Source organism: Cervus canadensis, chromosome 24 (genome assembly GCF_019320065.1).
Source record: "Cervus canadensis isolate Bull #8, Minnesota chromosome 24, ASM1932006v1, whole genome shotgun sequence".
In the NCBI taxonomy this organism is placed as follows: Eukaryota; Metazoa; Chordata; class Mammalia; order Artiodactyla; family Cervidae; genus Cervus; species Cervus canadensis.
Window position 1 is genome coordinate 4,772,678 of NC_057409.1, and position 18,603 is coordinate 4,791,280.

At 53.9% G+C, this 18,603-nt stretch overlaps 1 protein-coding gene across 2 annotated transcripts in view; it reads left to right on the plus strand.

Annotated features, from left to right (window-relative positions):
- Window positions 1-18,603, plus strand: part of ALPL (alkaline phosphatase, biomineralization associated) — a 62,909-nt gene that overhangs the window by 30,511 nt on the left and 13,795 nt on the right. Inside the window, exons 1-4 of one of the 2 annotated variants that reach the window (XM_043444905.1) lie at window positions 2,790-2,942; window positions 12,115-12,278; window positions 17,466-17,585; window positions 17,882-17,997. In XM_043444905.1, coding sequence (XP_043300840.1) covers window positions 12,218-12,278; window positions 17,466-17,585; window positions 17,882-17,997 — 297 coding nt within the window. In that variant the 5' untranslated portion in view covers window positions 2,790-2,942; window positions 12,115-12,217. Of the gene's footprint in view, window positions 1-2,789; window positions 2,943-12,114; window positions 12,279-17,465; window positions 17,586-17,881; window positions 17,998-18,603 lie in introns of those variants that run through there. The other variant, XM_043444904.1, reaches the window with a different exon arrangement.

Below are 18,603 nucleotides of genomic sequence, written 5' to 3' on the forward strand. Positions count from 1 at the left end.
CCGGTGTGGCTGAAAGCCCCCCCTTAAGTGCCTCTTCCAGGCGGGAGAGGTCCTGAGGAGGCTGCAGTCACGTGGAGGCCCAGGAGGAGCCGGTCTGGGGACAGAGGCAGCAGCCTGACGTGAGGAGCGGTCACGGGGCTGGACGCACGCACAATAGGAGCCCTGCTTTGCGCACTTTCAGGACGCTGCTGCATGCACGTGTGCACACACACACACACACACACACACACGTCACAGGGCACACTGACGCAGGGCCCCCTGTCCTGGGGGTGGCTGAGGCATCGGGATCTGCTGTCAGTGATGGTGACTCTGATGGAAGTTGTCCTGCATGTGACTGAGCTGGGAGAGCCAGTGCCCTGGATTCGGAGCCAGACATGCCTGGCCTGCATCCCAGCTCTCCCACGTGGTTGTGGTATGACTCTGCATACCCTGCCTTAGTTCTCTGAGCCTTACTTTTCTCTTCTGACCCGAGCTGGTAATTCCCACCTGGCCGGGTTCTTGGAAGGCTGAACAAAAAGCTCCTGGCACGTAGTAGGTGCTTCATCCATTGAGCTTCCCTTCCCTCTTCATAGTGGTCCTCCTGTCGACAGCTGTGTGGCCCTGGCTGAGCCACTGAACTTCTCTGTGCAGCGGGAGCGACAATCGCCCGTACCGTGTGGTGTCGGGAGGGTTAGACGAGGGAAGGCCTGGGAAGCACTCAGTGCCCGGCACGCTTGTTCTCGCTTCTCCTACTAGCTAACATTTACTTTGAGTGTTTAATATGGGCCAAGCCCTGGGTCTTTGTCTTACTGTTTGTTGTGAAATTCGTTCTGATGATCAGCCCAGTGATACAGGTATGCACTGTGATGGTTGCCTTTGGACCCGTGAGAAAACTGAGGCCCAGAAACGGCAAGTGACGTGCCCAAGGTCACAAAGCCAACCAGCGATGGGGGCTCTGCTCTGCCGTGCTCCCCTTGGTTGGGACCCTCACTCTGCAGGCCCATATTTTCTGCCCAGGTGCAGGGTGCATTCCCGCCCTCCCAGAGTCAGCAGGGATATCAAGTGCAGGAGTACCCGGAGCCGCCAGCCGCTGGGGTTCCCTGGGAATGTGAGGAGCGCTGTTACCGTGGGCCCGGGGCAGTGAGACCTGTCTCTGGGAACATCCGTGCCCTTCCTGTTCCGACGGGAGCCGGGCACTGGAGAAACCAGACACAGGCCACCCGGGGATACTGCTTGTGTTGGCTGCCACCCAGAAGGTTACAAGTTCATGGTCCATTTCTCTGAAGTTCAGAGCCGCCTCAGCGCCCCCACTTTCAGGGCCTGTGTGGGGCCGTCTGTGGAATGGAGGTTTCTTCTCCTTGGGGAAGACTGCCAGGGCACGTGGGGCAGCGGGGGGCAGGCAGGGAGAGCAGCCAGGGTGGTCCAGGGTCCTGCAGGAGGGCCAGCCGAGGTGGGGGAGGAGGGGTGTGTCCAGGGGTGGAGCCAGGCCTCCAACCGAGGTCCACCCCTCCCCCCGCACCCCGCACACCCTGGGTGGTCCCCTCTGCCAGACAGGCCTCCTGTGATCAAAGACTTGGACTCGGTGTGACCTCTCACCTGTCTTTCAGGAAGTCGGGGTAAGAAGCCCTCCTGCAGGGGCTGAGGTGCACAGTCAGGAAGAGCTTATCGTGAATATGAGTCAGGTGGTAGCTGTGTGTCTTCCATTCACCCACACACATATCACGTACGCGTTGCGGGTAGAAAAGACGTGGTTTGTTTCTAACCTTCCTGATTGCTTCAGGAGTTTACACTTGGCCCTGGGAGACAGGAACATCCACAAGCGATGTTGAGTTCTTGACTTGGCCGCGTTCTGGCTGTGTGATCTTGGATCAGGTGTTTAAGGTCTCTGTGCTTCTCTTTTGTTACCTGGAAGTTGGGTGTACGGCATCAATGCACATGAGTCTGAGTAAACTCCGGGAGTTGGTGATGGACAGGGAGGCCTGGCGTGCTGCAGTCCATGGGGTCGCAAAGAGCTGGACACGACTGAGCGACTGAACTGAACAAGCTGGGTGTAATCATAGTGCCTACCTAGTAAGCTATTGTGGAGACTGAATGAATTAATATAGGTGAAGTGTTTAGAACAATGTTTGGCACACAGTAAGAGCTATGAAAAGATATGCTATTTTTATCACAAATGTAATGACCAAGTGTGTAAAATAAGGATTTTTTCTAGAATAGGCTCAATTTGAAATGTTCTTTTCAGTTGACAGGAATCACTAATGTTTGGAATTCCAAGACGCTGGCATCCATGCTGTGCATCACAGACTGCCCTGTGCTTCCCATAATAGCCCCAGAAATCTTGGCTGTTTGGTGGGGAGACGTGTTCCTTCTGTTGATCGCTGTGTGACCCTGGGGAGATTGCACACACTCTCTGTGGCTTTTGTTTCTTGTCCGCTGTGAAAGTTAGCGTGGACAGCTCATCTTCTGGTACCAGAGGGGCTCCCGCTGTGAGTGCTGAGTGGGGTGCCTGAGGGCAAGAGACGGTGAACACCTCCCATCCCCATGCCGCTCAGCTCCCAGGCTTGGCCCCGAGCAAGGTGGCCTGGGAGCACGTCCTTCCCGTGGGAGGGTGGCAGCCTGCGTGGGAGCATCCCGGACCCTCCCCTGCCCAGGCGCTCTGGCCTCCCCGGGCACGGCGTCCCCAGGCCTCCTCCTCTGGGCCCTGCCCTCTCCCTCCCCCACCTCCCTGCTGCCAGCTCTCCTCCCTCCGGTTGAACCTTGACTGGCTTCAGTCCTTTGCCCGCGGAGCCAGTGTGTGGCACCCAGACTGGGCCAGGCGCCCCAGAGAGCCGCAGAAAAACCGACAGCTCTAGAACTCAGACCCTTGAGGCTTTCGGTTCCAGCTCTGCCGTGTGGCCTCGGGCGAGCGGCAGACCGTCTGAGCTTCAGAGTCCTCATCTGTGAAATGGGTCAGCAAGAGGCATGTAAGTCAGGTGGGGCCTGCCGAGCGCCTGCCCTTGACCCCGCTGACCTCGGGGACTTGACCCCACAGACTCTGGGGTCTGTCCTGGCTGACTCTGTCCTCTGTCACCAATGGTCCCCTGCCTTCCGCCCCCGCCCCGACCTCTAGATGCCACATTGCTACCTCCTTGCCTTTGCGTTTTTGGGTTCCCTGTGTGGACCACTCGCTCTCTCTATTCATTTTAACTCTACCATCCTTCCAGCCTGGCTCTCCTCCTCCCCGCCCCATGGAAGCTTCCCCGCTGACCCAAGGTGGTCTCTTTCTGCTTCAAGAGGGAAAGAAAGCGGCAGGTCCCCAGCTGGGTGGTGTGTCTGTGAGAGAGAGACGGACAGGCGGATCTGGTCCTCAGGACACGCGGCACCCCTTGACTCTGGGAACTGGAACCTCCACGTCTTAACTAACCCCTCCCCCGGCTGGAGGCGCCCAGTAGCCAGGCAGGCTTTTCGGTTTCTGGAGTCTTAGAGCGAGAAGGAGCTCCCGGACCTCCCTGGCGGGCGGTCTGTGGTGCGCCCGGGGGGAGTGCCCGCTGGCTGAGTGGGCGGGGGAGGGCCTGTGTGTTCTCAGCGCCAGCCTCTCGCCTCCGAGTCCGTCCCCACGCTGCCCAGCGGCCGTGGCTGCCAGGCGACACTCACTGCCCGCTTGCCACGACCTGTGTATCAACTCATACAATCCTTACAACGACCCTGTGGCTTCAGTCTCCCCCTTTGCCGATGAGACGCCTGAGGCTCCAGGGGTGGGCTCACTGGCCCTGAGCCCGCCCCCCTCCCCCGGGCTTGAGGGGCGGAGCGGGGTCTGAACCTGGAGCCCTGGCTCCTGGGCTTGCTTCCTGCTGCCGAGCCGCCTCCTCAGTCCCTCAGCATTGACCTGCCACCCTTCCACCGGCCTACCCACATTCCTGCCCAGCCGGCCAGCTGTGCACTGGGGCTCTGCCAGCCGCGGGGTGGCTGCCATCCACAGAGCAAGATCCCTGCTCGCTAGGCGCTCACCCCGTGGTGAGGAGCGACCACCCGTGGATCTCTAAGATTCTGATAAATGTGCTCCAGGTCTTGAGCACCCAGCTTCTAGGGGAGGAGCTGTTAACTCCCGCCAGGTCCTACACGGGGGTGCTGGGCGGCCCAGCAGAGCTGAGGTCGAGGGGGGAAGGGTGATGGGAGGACTTCTTCGGGTGGACAGCAGGGAACATTCAAGACCTGTTCCAGGCCAGGGAATGCAGTGTGCAGAGGGGCTGAGGCTGGAGGTGCCTGGGCGCAGGGGTGGGGGGGTGGTGGTGGTGGTGGAGAGAAAGCTGGCATCTTATTACAGCTCTGAAGATGCCACGGCTTGGCAGCAGGCAGGGCTGACGCCACGCCTCCCCAGGCACTCCCGTGTCTTTTTCTGCCAAGATGGGGTGCTGTCAGCAGTGGCTAGAGGTCTCACTCTATCCCAGCACCTGGCCCGCCGCCCTCCCAAGGAAGTCTGTCCTTGGGTCTGACCTGCAGCCCACTCTGACCACCACACATTCCTTCCAGAGCCCTTCACCCAGAGGCTGCTTTATGGCAGCAACCGTAAATAACTTCCGTCCTGAATGAATAAACTCCCAGCCAGCAAGGCTTGCCAGGGACGCTGGGCTTGGCTGCAAGAGCGATTCCGTGTCCCCTCTCTCTGACCCGGCAGCTGAAGTGTTCCTGGGCTGATCTTCGGCGGCTTCCTCTCCCCACGCAGCTGCTGCAGCCCGGTCTGGTGGTGCCAGACCCCCTCCAGCTCCCATCCCATTCCCCACGCCCCCCATCGGAAGCACTGGGAACATTTAGCCCTTCTGTTCAGTCACAGTTCCTTGAAAAAGCCAAGAAGGCCCAGCTCACAGCCCAGAGGCACTGGCTCCGGGCTGGTTCTGATTATTCTCGGTGCATGTCTATGGGGAGGAGCAGCCGGGAGACCCGGGGTAAGTCTTTTCTCTTCTTTAGGCGTTAATCTTCCCATCTGGGCAATGGGATCATCTCCAAGGCAGTGTTTCTCAAATTAATCTGCTCGTGGGATGACTTGCCAGGCCCTGCCCTGGGAGATTCTGAGTAGGTTTGAGGTGGGGGTGGGGGCTAAGAATTAATTAGGCGGGGGGAGGTTGTTATGTCTCTTTAATTTCTTTTAAAATTTGAATGCAGCCATCCCCAGGACACCTTTTCTTTCCCAATGTTTCCTAAACTCAAATATTGGCAGACCTTTCTCACCTAACAATTCACAATTCCGGCAAAATGAAAGTAAAAGTCACTCAGTCGTGTCCGATTCTTTGCAACCCCATGGACTATAGTCCATGGAATTCTCCAGGCCAGGATACTGGAGTGGGTAGCCCTTCCCTTCTCCAGGGGATCTTCCCAACCCCGGGATTGAACCCAGGTCCCCCCCACTGCAGGCAGATTCTTTACCAGCTGAGCCACAAGGGAAGCCCACAATTCAGGCAAGGTAGGGGTTATTAGCCCCTGGATGAATTTTTACGTATTTATACACTTTACCTCCCAGATGATTGTAAAGAATACTTCCATCACCCCATAAAGTTCCCTCATACACTTGCCAGGCTATATACCTCCCTGGGTACCATTTGGGAGCAGGACTTTTCTGCAATCACCCAAAGTGATTTTTGTGGTCTGGGACATTTGGGAAGAGCTGGTCAAAGAACGCTTCCCAGCCCAGACATTGCTGAACTGTGACCTCTAGACTGGGGGCTCCCGGAGAACGAATAACTGCTCCCACGGTGTACTGCTTGGGAGTCCAAGGTGACACTGCCGCGGCCTCGTATCGATTCGTTGGGCCGGTGAGTAGGGAGCTACAAGGGGCATCTCGGGCCTGAGAGCTGAGTGGGGGTGGGGGGGGCTCCTGGGTGAGCTGTGGTGGGAAGGGTCTGGAACGGGGGTGACCCCCGGGTAGGCCCCACGTGGAGCCCTGTGAGGGCCTGGCTCTGCATCACCCTGGGTCATCGTCACCACGGCCCCCTGGGCCTTTCCCCTCACCTGGGAAGGGGGACAATTGTATCTAGCTCTCAGTTGGTTAATAAGGATGAAAGTAAGATCAGGTATGGGCTTCCCAGGTGGCACAGAGGTAAAGAATTCGCCTGCCAATGCAGGAGACGAAAGAGATACGGGTTCATTCCTTGGGTTGGGAAGCTAACCTGGACTAGGAAACGGCAAGCTACTCCTGTATTCTTGGCTTCCCTGGTGGCTCAGATGGTGAAGAATCTGCCTGCCATGCAAGAGACCTGGGTTTGATTCCTGGGTTGGAAAGATCCCCTGGAGAAGGAAATGGCAACCCACTCCAACATTCTTGCCTGGAGAATTCCATGGACAGAGGAGCCTGGCAGGCTACAGTCCGTGGGGTCATAAAGAGTCGGACACGACTGCGTATGCACATGCAAAAGGAGGGACGTCACATTTCAGTGCCTGGCCTGCCTCTGGGGTATCCTAAATGGGAGAGAGATGTTAGAAGGAGAAGGCAGCAGGCTCTCTGATGCAGGAACTGACCAGCATCACACAGCCAGGAAGTGATGGAGCTGGGACTTGAACCAGACTTGCTGGCTGTGACAGCTCAGAACGGCTTTCCTGATAAGCCTTGTTCCCCCCCCATCTACCCTGCCTATGTCGTTAGGATGCGGTGAGGATCTGATGCAAAGAGAGAAAGAAAATGTTTTAAGGGAGTAATGCAACGAGTTTCCTGTTTTCTTACTTAGCTCAGTGGCGCCCTGTTTCTGGCGCCAGGAACAGGGTCCTCCCTTGGCACCAAGAGGGTAAAAGCATCTCCCCCTACCATCCTTGGGTGCTCTGTACCATGGGATCCGAGGTGTCCCAGGAGGCTGGACATAAAATCGGAAAAGGCCTGGTCTCTTAGTCACCCAGGCCCCGTGGGTATCCAGTGGCTTCCCCTCTCTGAACCTCAGCTTCTGAATCTATAAGCTGGGAACTATAATCACCATCCTGACTTGAGAGGTTGTTGGAAGTCAAAGAAAAATGAAGGGCTTCCCTTGTAGCTTAGTTGGTAAAGAATCTGCCTACAATGCAGGAGACCAGGGTTCGATTCCTGGGTTGAGAAGATCCCCTGGAGAAGGAAATAGCAACCTACTCCAGTATTCTTGCCTGGAGAATCCCATGGACTGTAGCCTGCCAGCCTCCTCTGTCCATGGGATCACAAGAGTCGGACATGACTTAACAACTAAACCACCACCACCAAAGAAAAATGGAAAGGGGGTTGGGGACACTTCGGAAGCAGGAAGGGCCCCTCTAGGCAGCGGGCGGTTCAGCTCCCTCCAGCCTGTGTGTGCTGATTCTCTGCTGATGGCTGGGTTTGCACACCTGCCTGAGACTTGACTGAAGCCTCCTTGCCGCCCTGCAGGGCTGGTACAGTCCCAGACCTGAAGCAGTGCTGGGGTTGGGGTTACAGCTGTGATGGCCAGCAGATCCGGGTTCAAATTCCAACTCCATCACTGCACCTCTGAGCATCTGTTTTTCCTTCATCTGGAAGTGGGGCCTGGCACACCATTGGTGCTAAGTAAGAACAGTTGCTCTTATTCTGGACAAGGGTTCACCTCTCTGGCTGATTCAGTGCAGACACAGGTTCCTGGGCGTGGAAATGGTTGGAGCAGCTCCTGGTGCTGGGAAAAAAACAATTGTGCAATTTGTCCCTTCCCCATGGCCTGGAAAAGGCGTCATTGGGTTTGCTTTCTGGGTCAATGAGTCTGTCTCTCTTTTGTGGTCGGGTTCGTTTGGATCGTTGTTTTTGGATTCCACGTGTGGGCAGTGTTGTTTGGTGTTTGTCTTTATCTGACTTGCTTCACTTGGTATGATGGTCTCTGGGTCCATCTGTGTTGCTGTGAATGGCATGGTTTCATTTTTTATGGCTGAGTGATATTCCTCTGTGTGTGTGTGTGTACCGCATTTTCTTTATCCATTCATCTGTTGATGGACATTTGGGTTGCTTCCATGTCTTGGCTATACCTTTTATTTTTAAGCTTCTAGGAATTCTCTTTTGGCAAAGCAGCATCATCCAATATGTTAGTTATTTAAAGAAAGAAAAAAGACGATGACCCTGGGTAGGGGTTCCTTTCCTTCTGTGCTTTTATCCCACAAGGCGCCCAGCACAATGCCTGACACATAGTAGGTGCTTTTTCCTATCCGGGCTGGTCAAGAATCTCCAGGAAAACAGAAACTGTGTATGTCCTGTTCCCCACAGAGTCCTTAGTCCCTTGAGCAGAGTCGGGTACATAGCATGTGCTCAGTAAATGTTTGGGCAGGCAGGAGGAGCGGCCAAGCCTCCAGTGGGGATGGACCAGCCTGGAGGAGGAGAGCCTCGGGGATTGTCCCTCCTCCCGTTTCACACCTCCTGCGCTAATCCCCAAAGATTAACCCCAAGGAACAAAGCCAGGTCAGGGCCACTGACCCAGGGCTTTGGAGCAGGCATCCAGGGCGCGTGTGACCGAGTGTTCCGAGGTGTGCTGGCGGCTCCGTGGGGCCCTCTTAGTTCCAGATGGCCCTCCTGTCCCCGACCCTGGACCTGGTCCTCACAGCAGCCCTCAGCCTCCTCCTCCTGGTGCTGACCTTGGCCTTGGTCTGCTTCTTCACCCGTCTGGCCCAGCCCCTCAGGTAGGGCTCGCCCCAGGCTGACTCCCGCCCGGCCAGAGATCCTGCCCTAGATTCGTGTGGCTTCTGTTTGCTCTTGTGGGAGGGGGAAGGGTGGGCACTGGTCTTTCTCCCTCTCCGTGGTGGGGAAACTGAGGCCCCAAGAGGTTGAGTCAGCTGGAGATTGAATCGCGCTTGGCCGCAGACTAGCCGAGAGCCTTTGCCCAGTTTCCTAAACCGTGAAACGGGATCTGACGGCACTTGTGCCGATTAAGTGGGATCGCAGATATACACTGTTGTTAGCACAGGGCTGGATCCGAGTGCCCAAGAAGTGACAGTGATTTCTATCAGTCATGTTACACCGTCGTGTGTCCTGGACCTTCTGAGGCCCAAGCCAGGGCTGGCTTTCTGCCCAGTTTCAAGGGGCTCCCGGGCCCTCTGTCCCAGGATGCTGAGTCAGTCCTCAGGGCCAAAGCCCAGCCTCCGCTTCCTCCGCTGACCTACCAAGGAGCCGCTCCTCCTGCAGGGCCGGAGCCCGGCCCGGACTTCTGCACGCTTGCTGTGCATAATCAGGGCACGTAGCTGTGAGCCTGGCAGAGACGGTCTGGCTGGGAGGTGGGGGTGGTCGTGGGGGGCTGGCACACACCCGGAGGCTCCCTTCTGAACTGATAGAGCGCTGGCAGAGGGTGGTGGGCAGCCGGGGTCCCTGCAGCCCCAGACGGAGCCCCACGAGCCCATCACCCAGGGCCACCCACCCAGAAGCTGACTTGGAGCCTCCGAGTCCGGGTGGGGGCTGAGAGGAGGAGCCAACAAGGGCGACTGGCCCCGGAGTTTCCTAGGAGACCCTGGTTTCCTAGATTCTTGCCTCCTCTCCTTTCCAGGCAGAGGCAATGGGGAAAAGGCACCTATTTGTCTTCAGAACAGACCTTTCTCAAAGCCACAGCCCTGGGGCCAAAATTCAGAGCATTCCATCCTGAATCAGGGGACTTTTCATTGTTAGCGTTTACGGAGCCAATTCTGCGTGCATGGGGTTGGGAGTCAGTGATGGGGAAGAGATGGTCTTCACTCTCACGGAGCGTCAGGCTAGCAGAGGAGAGAGACAAGAATAGCCAGGCAGGGCCAGGTGAGCCTTGGAGAGCTCCTGGGGCCACCTTCACTTTCATTTTTCCTTATTGATGTGTCTGTTTTGGACTTGTGGTGCAGACAGTTGAGTAAGTCCTATTCCTCAATGTATGGGCTCCTATCATGAGCTCCCCAGCACCAGTCCCAACCGTTCTCCAAATGTCTTCATGCCTGTATGCTTTAAACTTTAGAGTTGGACTTGACTTAGCGGCTAAACAGCAACAACCATCATTAGAGTCATGATATATCCTCCCGGGTCGGCTTCCTTCACTCAAGCTCACCTTTACAGGAGGCATCCCTGTTGATGTATATTCTTCTCAATTATTCATTCTCATTGTTGTGTAGATTTCCATCTCGTGAACCCATACAATGCATTTGTCCATCTCGCCGAAGATGGACAGAGTTTTGAGGCCATTATGAACAGGGCTGATGTGAATATTCTTACCTACGTCCTTTGGTGAACACACATGCATTTCTGTTGCAGCTAATGGGTCAGAGGGCATATGTATGGTGTCCCCTTGATAGATATCATTGGTTTACCACAGTGGTTGCACCAATTTCTGCCTACCAGCAGTGAACAGATCCCCTGGTAATCCCAATTCCTTGCCAACGCTTGGACTTTTCCGCACACAAAAACGGAGGATTTGGGGGTGACTCCTGCCTACCTCCAGCTCTTAGACCACTGACTTTCAACTGATGTAAATGTATACTGTACCAAGCACTGGCGTACAAACAAATAAGGCAAGGTCCCCGCTTTTAGAAGCGCTCCGTGTGGTGGGTGAAATGGACCAGGAAGGAATTGCTTTCAAAGCAGAAAGTACATCTAACGCAGCTTTGTAAAGCGACCATACTCCTATAAAAATTAAAAACAAAACAGAAAAAAGCAGAGAAGCACGTGCAATGATTGTCTTCATATTGTATATCAATTTAATAGCTTCTTTTTTCTGATGTTGGAATAGACAATAGTAATGTCTGGAAACTAAAGAAGACTTAAAGCATTAAAAGTCACCCGAAATCCCACCACTCAGAGTTAAGCGCTGTTAGATGGAGGCCGTTTCCGTTCAATTCCTGAGCCTCCCTTCCTGCACCGCCACCCCCTGCTCCGCCTCGGCACAGGGCTATCCAGCTGGGTGACGTGTTTGATGCACGCTGGGTGTTCTGTGGGATGGAGTGCTGGTGAGCCCTGTCTGTGGGTACCGGAATGCCCCAGGCACCTTTTAATGATTTATTTAATTTGGCCACACTGAGGGGCATGTGGGATTGAGATCAAACCCATGCCCCCTGTAGTGGAAGCGCAGAGTCCTGACCCCTGGACTGCCAGGGAATTACCCCCGTGCACCGTTTTAGGGTTGAATCAAGAATCAAGACCCTTTTCCAGGAGTAGACTGGTTTCTTATCTCACATGTCACTGTTGTGGGTAGAATGTTGTGCCATTTCCCATAACAAATGAAATAATCATTCTTATCTTGGTTTTGGTGAAAATAGTAACAGTGCAACTCTTGACGTTTTAAATTCCTTATCTTCCAGTAACATTTGTACGCAACAGGGTCAGTACATTTCTCAACAGAGTTAGTACACTGCTCAGAAATAGTCATTCACAGTCCTACTATCCATAGAAAACCACAGTGAACATTCTGGTGTGTTTCCTTTCAGTCCTTTTTAAGAAATAACATTTAAAAAAATTATAAAGGTAACATCTCAACACAGAAGGAAAATTTGGAAAAACAGCAATGAAAAAGTAATCAGTCCTCTAAAATGTCACTATCCAGAAATGGTCACACTTGTAAGAAAATCTTGTCCTGTATGTCGCCTGTATAGTTTATATATCTCTTGCCATAAATGACAAGCTGTAGAAGATATCATAGCAAATACCGCTGTCCTATAAGAGCACATGTAGGTGTCCCTACGAGAAAAGGTGGACTCTTTGTTTTGTCTCTGATGTACTTGGGACATGGGTAATTCAAGGCTGAAGACGAATGTTCCAGAGCAGAGCTGCTCACAGTAGGGTCTGTGAACCAACCGCAGCAGCAGCACCGGGGAGCTTGTTAGAAATGCAAACGGGGTCTCTGGGCCAGGGCTGGGGGTACTGGAATCTGTTTCAACAAGCCCTCTGGAAAATTCTGATGCATCCTGCCGTTTGAGAATCACTACACAGAAAAGCTGAACTCTGATGGGCTCTGGGCTTCAGGTGGGTGGAAAGTGGGCCTTCAGTTGAGGAATGAGAAGGAGTCAGTTGGCAGCATAGAACTCATTTATGCCTCTATAGCTCTTTGTGTGGTTAAGCTTTCTGAGGGAGGGACCACTTAGATTTGGCATCCTAATGCCTAGCCTCCTGTAATAAGTGGAAAATGAATGAATCAACAAACAAATAAGTGAATGAACAGATGACCTCTGGAGTTGTGACTTTCATGTCTTTTTTTTTTTTTTAATTTCTAGGATTGGAACATCAATTAACTGCTGACCACGGGCAGCCCACCTCTCCCACCCACATCCATCACACCTCTGGGCTCCAGAGAGAAAGCAGGTCTTGGAGTACGCCATGATCTCACCATTCTTAGTGCTGGCTATTGGTACCTGTCTTACCAACTGCTTAGTGCCAGGTAGGATTTGGGGCAAGGGGGGATGGAGGGGGAGACCTGGGATAGGTGGGATAGGATGAAGGCAGTGTCTGTGGTCAGGGTCATAGACTCACCCGCAGGATTTAAGAGCTGGAGACAAATGTTCAGAGCAGGAAATCCCAGCTACTACATGTGCTTGTGTTGGAAGAGTCAGTCTTTTTCCTTTTATATTATTCTTTAATTGCAGTTTCTAGTCTCTCTTATCGCTAGGAATCTGAAATAGAACTTACTCTATAAACGCTTCTATAAACCCCTGATAGAACATTTCTTTATATTTTGTAATTCTTGCTTTAAAATTCACCTTCAAGGAGTTTTATTTATTTTTTTCTTTTCGTAGTTTATGTTTCCTATCAGAAACTCACATGAAAGTGTTTTTACAGTGTTTGATTCTGCAATCAGTTCTGTAAGAGTGTTTATGTTAGTTTCTCAGTTTGGGGCTCTTACACTTTAAATTCAGGCTCGGATTTGGAGTATTTTATAATCTGATTTATTTTTGACTGTGCTGGGTCTTCGTTGCTTTGCACGGAATTCTCTAGTTGTGGAGTGCGGGCTCGGTAGCTGTGACCCACGGGCTTAGTTGCCCCATAGCATGTGGAGCCTTCCTGGACCAGGGATCGAACCCGTGTCCCCTGCACTGGCAGATGGATTCTTATCCACTGCGGCACCAGGAAAGTCCTTCAGGTTTGGAATTGAGTTCACATTTTATGCCTGGCTTTCTCTCCCCAACCCTTCCATAGCTCCCAGGCAAAACATGTACCTGAAAACAGTCTCAACTCTTCTGTATCTGATCGGGGACCCCAAGGGTCCCTCAACATCAGCTCCTGTTTGCCTTCATGATTTTGAATTCCGACTTAATTTCTGCCTCCTGGGAATTTCCCTTCTGCCCCCCTTTTCTGCCTTCTGCTTTTTCTGCCTTTCCCCGCTCTGCCTTCCTTTTCCAAGCTATATACTGCTCTCAGTTGCTTTTTTCTTGAGCATTTCAGCGTCTGTTGTAGAAGGGGAGTCTTCCTTGGCTTTCTTCATGTGACTAGGAGTCCCCCAGCTTGCCCCCCCGAGCCTTAATTTCTCCATCTGCTCAGAAGGGGTACTGGTCTCTCCTCCTTGGGGCTGTTGTGGGAATCACAGGGGACAGTCACAGTGTCAGGCAGGGAGCAGGTGCTCATGGGCAGAATATATTTCAACGGATGAGGAAATTGGGGTGCAGAGAAGGGACTGGCCGCCCAGGTCACACAGCACATCCGCAGCAGGCCTGGGGCCTGAACCTGACTGCCCGGCTCCCACCACTGCTCCGGCCGTGCTCACGTGATGCCGCTCAGTGTGACTCCCTGCGGGCCCAAGGTCGCTCTGGGACTGAGTTCCTGCTTTCTCAGCACTCACAGCCTTCTTGGGTGAAAGATGGATGAAATGAGAGAAGATGAAAAAGCGACAAAATGAAAAATCTTCAAATATTCAGCTCTTTAATTTTTCATGTCTGTTTCATTTTAGCCACTTTGATGGGTGTGTAGTAGTGTTACATCATGGCCTTTTCCTTTAAAAAAAAAAAAAAATAGGGGACTTGCCTGGTGTTCCAGTGGTTAAAATTTCACCTTCCAGTGCAAGGGGTATGAGTTTGATCCCTGGTCAGGGAGCTAAGATGGCCAAGAACTCCAAGCTTTAAAACAAGTGATAAATTGTAACAAATTCAATAAAGACTTCAAAAATGGTCCACATCAAAAACATCTTTTAAAAAGTAATTAGGTATATAACTTGAAGCAAAGTGTGCAGATCTTAAATATACAGCTTGAAGAGTTTTGACATATTTTGGTACCCATGTAACCATGTAACCATCACCCAGATCAAGAAAGGACATTTCCAGTCATGAGACGCCAAGAGCTTTCCTGTGCCACCCCCCGCCCGGCCCCAAGCAGGGACGAGGAAGTGTCTAGGCTTCCTCTTGCTATCTTAGACGAGTTTTGCCTGTTTTGGAGCCTTGTATAGATGGACTCACACAGTACGTACTGGTAAGTACTCTTCATGTAGCATTCGTTACGGCACAAGGATTTCTGAGTGTCCTTTAATGGTCTCCAAAAACAATAGCTTCCTGATGCTCAATAGCTTCCTGAGCATCAAAGTCACCATTGCTTAAACCAGTCCTCAGACCATGAAGTCCGTTTGACACCCACCAGACCCTTCTTGGACCCTGGCATAGCGCTGGTGAGAAAGACAAGGCTGTGCCTTCACCAGACTCCCGGTCCCCCACGGAGCAGGCAAACAGGTACAGGGCTCACCTGGAGAAGAAGCAACGGGAACAGGGAGGCTGACGGCAGCCTGGCCCCAGGGCGTGTGCCAGCTGCCAGGGGGAGGGCAGGAGAGGCAGAAGGTCATCACCACCCAGATGGCACCCAAATGGCCAAAGAAGCTCCTTGACCAAAGCCTCGGCACTGTGTTCATTGAAACCTGCCCACAGCTAGTAGGTCCCTGATCAAAACCACTCGCCCGTGGAGTTGGGAGTTAGTAGATGGAGACTCTCACATATAAAATGGATAAACAGCAAGGTCCTACTGTACAGCACAGGGAACTATATTCAAAATCCTGGAATAAACTGTAATGGAGAAGAATATGGGGAAAAAAAGATATGTGAATAACTGAGGTCCATCTAGTCAAAGCTGTGGTTTGTCCAGTGGTCATGTATGGATGTGAGAGTTGGACCATAAAGAAAGCTGAGCGCCAAAGAATTGATGCTTTTGAACTGTGGTGTTGGAGAAGACTCTTGAGAGTCCCTTGATCTGCAAGCAGATCCAACCAGTCCATCCTAAAGGAAATCAGTCCTGAATATTCATTGGAAGGACTGATGTTGAAGCTGAAACTCCAATCCTCTGGCCACCTGATGCGAAGAGCTGACTCATTGGAAAAGACCCTGATGCTGGGAAAGATTGAGGGCAGGAGGAGAAAGGGACGACAGAGGATGAGATGGTCGGATGGCATCACCAACTCAATGGACATGAGTTTGAGTAAACTCCGGGAGTTGGCGATGGACAGGGAGGCCTGGCGTGCTGCAGTCTACGGGGTTGCAAAGAGTCGGACACGACTGAGCGACTGGACTGGGCTGAACTGAGTCACTTTGCCGTACAGCAGAAATGGACACACGTGGTAAATCAGCTATACTTCAATTAAAAAAAAACTTCTATTTGAAAACCCAAGTTTAAAAAAAACAAAACCACTGGCCAAGGGCACTTGCTCAGGCTTTACGTCTTTCAATCCTAGAATTGCTTGTGAGTAGCTCTGTCCCCTAGTTTTCCTGGAACAGAAACTCAAGTGGCAGGAACTTGCATAAAGGCGTTCAGCTGGATGGAAGGACCACAGTTCTCTGGGCTCCAGCAGGAGCCTCTGGCTGGGAGGTCTAAACTTGAGGAGCTTTGGAAAAGAGGAGTGTTGCTGGGGGCTGCCGGCATGAAGGTGGTGGGCTGAGGGGTCGGGGTGAGGATGGGGCCACTGGGAGCGGGGTGGGGCACGGACGGCTCCCAGGCTTGAGGTGAGAACGGCTTCCTTTCGTGTCCTTGCCCGCACTGCCTGTCCCACGCAAGAGTAGCGTGTGTTTTTCCGGTTCCTCTGCGGCTCAAATCTCAGGGTGTTCAGTTTCCCCATTCCATAATGTGGAGGAAGTAATGGTAGCCACTCCGTCAGGCTGCCGGGGAGGGGAAGGCTCTTGGCACAGCCTGGGCACCGTGCCTAAGAAGGGAGTGCTGTGGGGACGTCCCTGGTGGTCCAGGGGTTGAGAACCCTGCCAGTGTGGGGGTCGTGGGTTCGGTCCCAGGGGTCGTGGGTTCGGTCCCATGCAGGAGGATTCCACATGCTTCTCTTCCAACGAGAAGCGCTCTGCAACTAGAGAAGGCCCGCGTGCAGCAGCAGAGAGCCAGCACGGCCGTATAACAGGAAAGCTGTGCTCCTCCCCCGCGCTGCGGGCCTGGGCCTGGGCTGGGCCACGGGGTGAGGCCTGTGTCTTCAGTCGTGAATGTGTAACATGACCTTGGACACGACCCTCCCACCTCTCCTGGCCTCCGCCGTCCTTCCGGGCAATGGGGGCCATTGAGAGAGAGCGTCCCCGAGGAGGGCCCTTCTCGAGGCTTCTGTGTTGTGATGGGCAGGTTTGGAGGGGCCCGAGCACAGAGGAGAAAGCAGCAGGTGGTGGGAGGGCCCTGACCCCCGTGGACGGGGATCTGGGGCCTCTGCTTGGAGGGAAAGGGGAGTCCGGGTCTGGCGTGGAGATGTTGGGAGTGGGGTGTTGGTCCTCTCCTGTAGGGCCGTGTGCTGCCTTATCTAATCCTGTCCTCGTGAGACCCTGAAGGTGCAAACACCCGCATCTGACGGGGAGGAGACTGAGGACCCAGGAGCTCAGCTGCTCCGCACAGCAGCTGTTCTGCGAGGACTGTCAAGCCCTAGAGTGTTCTTTCCACTGGAAAATTGATGACTCAAGCCATGGACATGGTGGGGGTGGTGGGGGTGGAGAGAGACAGACAGAGAAGCAGGCATTCCTGGTTTCCCAGGAATTAGGGACAAAGGAAATTGGCCTTCTTGGCCAATTTACACTCACAGGAGTGAGGTATGTGACTCCTTTAAGTTTGAAACGGTAAACAAAAAAGCAAGCCTTGCTTTCCAGCCCTGCTAAATAGCTGTTGCTGAGTCAGGGTCCTGCTGAGCCTACTTTAATGAATAAGCCAAGCAGAGTTTATAATTGATGGCTGGGATACATCTGGGGGTTCCTGCCGTTGGAAGTAGCTTGTTCTCTTGAATAGGTTAAACATTACCCTCCTGATTGTGCTCGCACTGTTCATTTGCTGCCTGAGCACATGTCTCTCCACTGGGTGGAAGGAAAGAGCATGGGCTTTGGAGTGAAGCCCAGCTCTGCCAGTGTCTGCCAGAGCTGTGTGGCCTTGGGCGAGTCTCTTGGCGTCTCTGAGCCTTGGTTCCTCCGCTCTCCGGTGTGGGGAGAAGACCCAGAGTCCTCAGGCTTGTTTGGCCTGGCAGAGGCTGGCAGACCTCAGGATGGCTGTCTGGGATGGGGCAATGACTGCTTGCTCTGCTGACTGCAGGCAGCCTTGCCATCATGATGAGAAGTTGGGGTCTGTAATGGCGGGGGCTGGGGGAGCTGCCCTGCTCCTGCTGAATAACTCTGCCTCTCTGTCTCTGCAGAAAAAGAGAAAGATCCCAAGTACTGGCGAGAACAAGCTCAGCAGACCCTGAAAAATGCCCTGAGGCTTCAGACTCTCAACACCAATGTGGCTAAGAATGTCATCATGTTCCTGGGAGATGGTGAGGCCTGGGGTGGGGGGCCGGGGGGCCAGGCAGAGGTGAAGGAGGCTGTGCTATAGAGGCTTGGCCTCTGGGGACATGTTGCTGAGGGTGGGGGGTGGGGCCAGGCTGTGGACCCTGAGGGTCTAGGGAAGGAAGGAGGAAGTGCCCCCTGCCCAACCAGGGAAGGTCTGGTGCCCCCTGCCGAACCTGCCTCGGCCCCAGGCTGGGGAGCTCTGGGGGCCTGAGAGGCCTGATTGAAGAGGCTAGGAGCCCGAAAACCTGAGCTCCCCGACTACCCCCGACCTCCACCACAGGCATGGGCGTCTCCACGGTGACAGCCGCCCGCATCCTCAAGGGTCAGCTCCACCACAACCCCGGAGAGGAGACCAGGCTAGAGATGGACAAGTTTCCCTATGTGGCCCTCTCCAAGGTAAGCTCCTGCCCCGAGCCTCCCCCTCCCAGGAGGAAGTGAAGGGGAGTCGCCCAGTCGTGTCCGACTCTTTGCGACCCCGTGGACTGTAGCCCACTAGGCTCCTCCGTCCATGGGATTCTCCAGGCAAGAGTACTGGAGTGGGTTGCCCTTTCCTTCTCCAGGGGATCTTCCCAACCCAGGGTTCGAACCCATGTCTCCCACATTGCAGGCAGACGCTTTTACCTCTGAGCCACCAGGGAAGTCTGAATAAGGGGGTCTCCATTTCCTCCTCCTAGATGCTGCCCCGCTCTCATTTTCCCTCCCCTTCCCCAGCCTCCCTGCCTCCCTCAAGAACCTGCTCCCTTCTCCACACTCACCTGCCTCCTCCACCCTTTGCTGGCTCCCGGAACTCCAGACCTAGGGAGAGCTGACCCAGGCCTCACCCCTCTGCCCAACGAGTCTCCATGTGCTAGAACACTGCGTTCCTGCCCCTTCCTGCTGCCCTGGCTGCCAGGGCACGGTGGGGGCAGGAGGCAGGCAGCTGGGGGATCCGGTGGCTCTAGGGGTGGGGAGACCTCGGTGGGCAGCAGGACTCAGCCAAGACCGCAGGAGGCCTCTGTCTCC